This window comes from Epinephelus lanceolatus, chromosome 4 (assembly GCF_041903045.1).
Source record: "Epinephelus lanceolatus isolate andai-2023 chromosome 4, ASM4190304v1, whole genome shotgun sequence".
NCBI lineage: Eukaryota > Metazoa > Chordata > Actinopteri > Perciformes > Serranidae > Epinephelus > Epinephelus lanceolatus.
The window spans coordinates 25,272,854-25,278,999 of NC_135737.1; the positions used below are offsets into that span (position 1 = coordinate 25,272,854).

The 6,146-nt window shown below is 42.2% G+C and overlaps 1 protein-coding gene across 1 annotated transcript; it reads left to right on the forward strand.

Moving 5' to 3' along the window:
- On the forward strand, positions 1–3,089 carry neu4 (sialidase 4). The gene is made up of 4 exons (XM_033631236.2): positions 1–113; positions 304–556; positions 1,267–1,522; positions 1,942–3,089. Exons 2-4 carry the CDS (start codon positions 356–358, stop codon positions 2,964–2,966), a joined length of 1,482 nt encoding a protein of 493 aa, XP_033487127.2. The 5' UTR covers positions 1–113; positions 304–355; the 3' UTR covers positions 2,967–3,089.
- The last annotated feature ends 3,057 nt before the right edge of the window (positions 3,090–6,146 follow it).

Genomic DNA, 6,146 nt, shown 5'->3' on the forward strand with positions numbered 1-6,146 from the left:
TTCAAAATAGGCAGTGTGAATTTGTCAGGAGGTTTCCTGGACAGACACCATTTACAGGATGCTTTTTCTATTTCTATTTGGTCTATTGAAGCTGGTGTAAAAGCTGAAGTAAGGTAAGTGACATATCTTAGAGTCAGACTCATTTGGGCCGTTGTGTCAATTATTTGTAACCCTGTTTACAGTTTACAGTAACAGTTTGACTTGTAGGCATTTATATATCTACTATTAAACAATATAGGTATTTTTTAACCAATTTTCCTATTTGTAAAAGACATATGTTAATGTGTGTTTATCTTTGTCCAGCTCCCTCTCAGAAGACTTGAAGTTACTTTAAAATATTTATACACCAGAGAGTATGAGGTCGCCCTATTTCCCAGCGAGGTTGGTGCTGTTCCACAAGGAGCCCAATGGAGTGACGTACAGAGTCCCAGCACTGCTCTACCTGCCCCGCTCCAGGTCCTTCCTGGCCTTTTGTGAGGAGAGACTCAGCCCGTCAGACTCTGAGGCTCACCTGCTGGTGATGAGGAAAGGCACTTTCTACAGGAACTACGTGGAGGTCAGTGTTGAGCCACTGGGTCTGTCGTGCCCTGAAAAGACTAAAGTAGCTTCTTTAAAATGTGCAGCCTCTTTTGATGTAGACTACCACGTACTAACAGGTGTTTGGTGCTTTATCTATGTAAATTTTCTGAAGAAGATGTTATTGCTAGTTAAAGATATTTGATCAAAATATTTCTAGGAGCAAGCAAGAAAGCTATCAGTAGGAATCAGTGTAAAGAAACACCACCCACGAAGGACCAATGGCTAATAACTGTGGAAGAAATCTTTTTAATTGACAAACATACTGAGACTACAAGAAGCACAACTAGAAAAAAATGGGAAAAATTGACTCAAAAAGACAACACTGGACTGGAATTATTATCAATAGATACACTAATCCTTAAGGTTGTAATAATGTGGATTTACCCAAGCAGTCTTTGTTTCATTAGCTCTTGTTGTTTTTCACTTATTTCATCTTTTTATTATGCTTCTTTAACTGACATGTCAATTTCACAAAAAAATGTTTTAATAAAGATTTAAGTGAAAAAAGATGAGGCTACTTTGTCAAAGGGGAGAAAATATGTGAACTGCCCCTTTAATTTAAATGTTACAGACACCTTTGCTTTGGGTTTGTCTTTGTTGCCTCTCAGGGACTCGATCTGCTTAAACATAATGTGGTATTTTACACTCTTCTTCTCTTATCTCCTTTTCTCCTCTCTCTGTCTGCAGTGGGAGGACATGCGTGTCCTGGGCACTGCTTTCCTGCCAGGCCACCGCTCCATGAACCCATGCCCAGTGTACGATGAGTTCACAGGTACTCTCTTCTTGTTCTTCATCGCTGTCCTCGGCCACACCTCAGAGTCCTATCAGCTGGTGACGGGGAAGAACGTGACCCGTCTGTGCTACATCTGCAGCACAGACGATGGAGACACCTGGAGTCATCTCACCGACCTCACCAAAAGGGTCATAGGAGATACGATCAAAGGTCAGGGAAACACAGGAAGTTGTCTTTTTAAAGGGAACTTAAAACACTGACATCAAAGTCCGTTTACAGGTCTTGGGGAGTACCACTGCATATGTGTAAAAAGTTGTACAAAGCCTTTGTGGCTCAAAACAATAGTCACATGCTCATTATGTACACTGAAACTGTTTTAGGACGCTGTAATTGTCCATACTCTCCCTCCTGACTAAATAAGATCCCTCCCTAACTTGATTTCAATGTAAGAGATTGGGAAAATAACATTGGCCCAAAACGGTTTCAGTGTTAAAATGTAAGGATATTGTGAGATATTTTTTCAGTAATACTTAATCGTGTGAAACTACCCTTTAAGTATCATGTATTGACCCCTTATGTTCATCCATGTGTGTCCTCTGAATGTGTCACTTCCTCCTTTGTCCCTGCAGAATGGGCCACATTTGCTCTCGGCCCGGGCCACGGCATCCAACTGAAGTCCGGCCGTCTCCTGATTCCTGCCTACGCCTACCACATCGAGTGCAAAGAGTGCTTCGGGCAGCTCTGCCAGACCAGTCCCCACGCCTTCTGCTTCCACAGTGACACCCATGGGCGAACCTGGCGTTTTGGGGAGGCGGTGCCAGTGCCGGAGAGCTTGGAGTGTCAAATGGTGTCTGTGGATGAAGAGGATGGGACCAATGTGTTGTACTGTAATGCGCGCAGTCCTCTGGGATACAGAGTGCAGGCCCTCAGTCTGGATGATGGAGCTGTGTTTCAGGAGGGGCAGCTGGTCCAGCGGCTGGTGGAGCCTCGAAATGGTTGTCATGGCAGCATTGTGGGATTTCCTGCCCCGTTACATTTATATCACTCTCTTGACCAACACTTGCACCAACCTGTGCATCACTCCAGACACTGGACGTCCTGCATGACAAACTCTAATCACACCATCTCGCCGTCTCCAAACATCACCACCTCTGCTTCCACCGCCCCCTCGCCAGCCAATCATCCAGATTTCCTCACCCCCACCTGGGTCGTATACTCCCACCCAACATGGACCACAGCACGCAAGGATCTGGGTGTGTTCCTCAGCCTGTTTCCCCGTGACCCAGACAGTTGGCGTGGCCCCTGGGTGATCTATGAGGGCCCCAGCGCCTACTCTGACCTTGCCTATCTAGAGTTGACCCCCTTACCTGGTGCACCGCCTGCTGTGGCCTTCGCCTGCCTGTTTGAGTGCGGCACCAGCACAGCCTACGATGAAATCTGCTTCAGCATCTTCACCCTGTACGAGCTCATTGATAATCTGCCCCGGGAGGCGCAGCTGGGGAATAACACTCATGAATGTGAAAGACGACAGAATCAAGAGACAGACTGTACAAGGAGACACGACGCTCAAAGGGCTCCAGTTTTTCATCAGGTTCCTCGTGTGAAGAAGAGGAGGAAAAAGAGCAAGCTGACTGAGATGTGCTCTGTGTGTTGAATGAAGTTTTTATGCCTCTGCGCCAGCGAAAGCTGTGGCAGGAGGCATTATGTTTTTGGGTTGTCTGTCTGTCCTTTCCATCCTTGTGAACATGATATCTGAAGAACACCTCAAAGGGGAATTTCTTCAAATTTGTAAGAGAAACTTGACTGGTGCGGGCGCATACAACTGCAGAGTGGTAAATCTAGTTGAGCCTGTAACACAAAGTGTCCTCCAGTAACTCTGGATACACACATAGTGGCCACTTTAGTAGATACACCTGTAAAATCTAATAGCCCACAACTGTATATACAAGTCTACTTAAATGATGTCTAATCTATGACAGAGTAGTACAGGTGTACCTAATGAAGTGGCCACAGAGTGTTCGTCCACCGTGTAATAAAGAATATTGTGCACACTATCAACAAGAGGGATTATTTTTATTTTTATGAGTGATGTTTCTATATGCAATGGATTTCACTTACATTAAAGGTATACCTTACCCACTAAATGACAATTTGTGCATCAATTAGTAATGCTGGGTTACCTTGTATTCATGAGGAAAACTTTTGTCTTGCATGCCTCAATGGATATGAGCACAGAAAGTTCCATTACAAGAGCTCATACAACTCATGCAGTATTATCCTAGTCTCATTTATTCAGTCATACACTCCCATGTGAGCTCTTAGTTTCCGAGTCGCTTAGGTCACATTGTAACTAAGAGCTCACATGTGACCCCTATAACTCTGCAAGGGGTCACACCCACACAGAGTTTAAAGCCTGCAACTCCGCACCAGTCATTTACAACTGAAGAAGCCTCTTGGATGAGGGCCTTGAAACACAAGCAAGTCCAGTTGCCTATGATATAGCACTTATGATCAAATAAATCAGTATCGTTCGCTATTTTCTGTGGTGGCATGAATAAAAAATTATCTTCACAAATTCAGGACATGGCATGACCCAGTCACTAATGCTCATTTTATGGGTGAAGTATTCCTTCTTTAACTGCAACACAGTGCGACCCAGTAATGATAAAAAGCCTTTTTGTTCGATATGTTTGTTTTCATGTTTATCATTTGTTAATTTTAATTTTGTAGAACACATTAAGTGTCATAAAAGTTTCCTGTCTTATCTGCTGGGACTATTTTGGTGCTCCAAAAACAGTTGGCAAAAGTTCAGGAGAAAAGGTTTTAGGAGAAACAAGAACAGAGAATAATATCAGTCTGGAAAAGACTGGTTCAAGGCTCTATGTTCCAAGGTGAGAGTCTGACGCTGCTTTAGAAAACATGAAGCACTACCGAGGGTTTCGAAGGGTTGGTAAATTTCTGGAAACTTTCCAAAAACATTAGGTATTTTTGGAAATTCTGCTCAATTTAATTATTAAAATTGTACCTTGTAGTGGTGAACTTATATTGGGGGAAAATACACATAAAAATGTCTTCCTGTCTGTCATAGGATTGATTTTAAGATTTTATTGTTTGTTTTTAAAGTTTTAAACAAACTAGTGCGACCTTATCTCTCAGACCTTCTGCATCTTCATACTCCAATTTTAGCACTGACATATACCAATCAGATGCTGCTGGATGTTTCCAGAACTAGACACAAAAGCAGTGGCTACCAAACTAGTCACTGTTGAAGACCAACGTCTTCTCATTGATGAACAATTGAGCCTAACACCTTAACTGACTTCATCTTCAGTGGTGTTGCATTTTGTTCTCTATTATGTTTATTGTTTTCCTGTATTCTTATTGTTTTTGGGCTTCTGTCTCATCTGTTTTGGTATTTGGTGCCTCTTCAGCACTTTGGTCAGCTGCAGTTGTTTTTTAATGTGCTCAAAGAATAAAGTTTGACTTGACTTGAAAAGTATTCTCATTTTATTAATTTGTAACCATGCACTCCTCATCACATGTACTGATCATTTGCCAGCAGCATCACATTAAATGGGAACAGGGGTGTGTTTTGTTGTTGCAATCTAATTAGTTCAATACAAAGTGAAATTAGCAAACTTATTTAATTCAAGTTCAGCACAACTAAACTGCTGATTGTTATGTCCTATGAGAATGGTTCACAATTATGTCTGCTTCAAGGGCAAAGGTTTCACCATGGGGTGGGCACATATGAAACCAGGAGTTTGGGATTTCCCTAGGAAATTTTAAGTGTCACACTTTATTTCCTGCATCAGTTTCTGCCTTTTCTGCATCAGTGTATGGTATGACTGTCTTTAAATTTGTCAAAAATAATTGCCCGCCGCTACTTTTACTTTTTACGGGAGGGGACAAATGCACATGTTCTAAATATTGAGGGGGATGTGTCCACTGCGTCCCCTCTGAAATCTTTACCTATGTCGGCTTGTCCAATGCTTAAAGGTTTGCTTCTAACTGCGTATAACGTGAAAGCAGCCTGAGCAGATTACACCCATATTTCCATTTTATTCCACTTATCTCCTGTTAATTCCCATGGAAAGTTGCCACCTTGAATATTCCCAGAATTTTGCAAAGTTGGAACACCGTACACATTTTTGTATAAATAAATAAATAACTGTTCAGGTTAAATAAGGAGAATGACTGCTCCAGAACAGCTGCTAACAGACCTTATGGTGAGATTGTTTTTGTCAACTTCTCTGTCCAAAGTCAAGAATGAACTCTGAATCTCACTTCTTTCTCTCAATTTACCTCTTTGACCAAACAGATTTGACATCAATTATAAAACATATAAATTATATTGTTGTTTTGACCATGAGATGAGCCGACTACTCTAGCTTTCTTCCTAACAGCGCTGCATTAGCTAAATGTTGCACAACTCTCCTTCATAATCTTAAATCTTAAACTGTGTAGATTTTGCGTTTTAACTACCCTTAATTGCCAGGACATGTTTAATTTGGCTCCGTGAACGTCCTGCTACATTAGATCCAGCACACTGAGGACCAGGCGAGGCTGCAACCCATCAAGCTCACATATTAATCACAGCTGCTCTAATGGGATAACAGCTCCTAAACTAATCAGTTCTTCTGTGAGGCTGTTGAAACATTTCGGGGCTGACAGCTTAAGTGAGTTGCACGAGAGCGTACGAAGAACAGAGCCAGATGAAGCCAAGCAGTTTGTTTAGTTAAGAGGGGGGGAAAAATAAACAGATTGTGCCAGGAAGACAGGAAGATCTGGACAGCCTCTTCCCTCTGCTCCCTCCCTCCTCTGTTACATAACT

Coding starts and splice junctions, on each gene's coding strand:
- neu4 (XM_033631236.2), top strand. CDS start 356: ATGAGGTCGCCCTATTTCCCAGCGAGGTTGGTGCTGTTCCACAAGGAG. Junction 557..1,266: donor TCTACAGGAACTACGTGGAG/GTCAGTGTTGAG, acceptor CTCTGTCTGCAG/TGGGAGGACATGCGTGTCCT. Junction 1,523..1,941: donor CATAGGAGATACGATCAAAG/GTCAGGGAAACA, acceptor TTGTCCCTGCAG/AATGGGCCACATTTGCTCTC.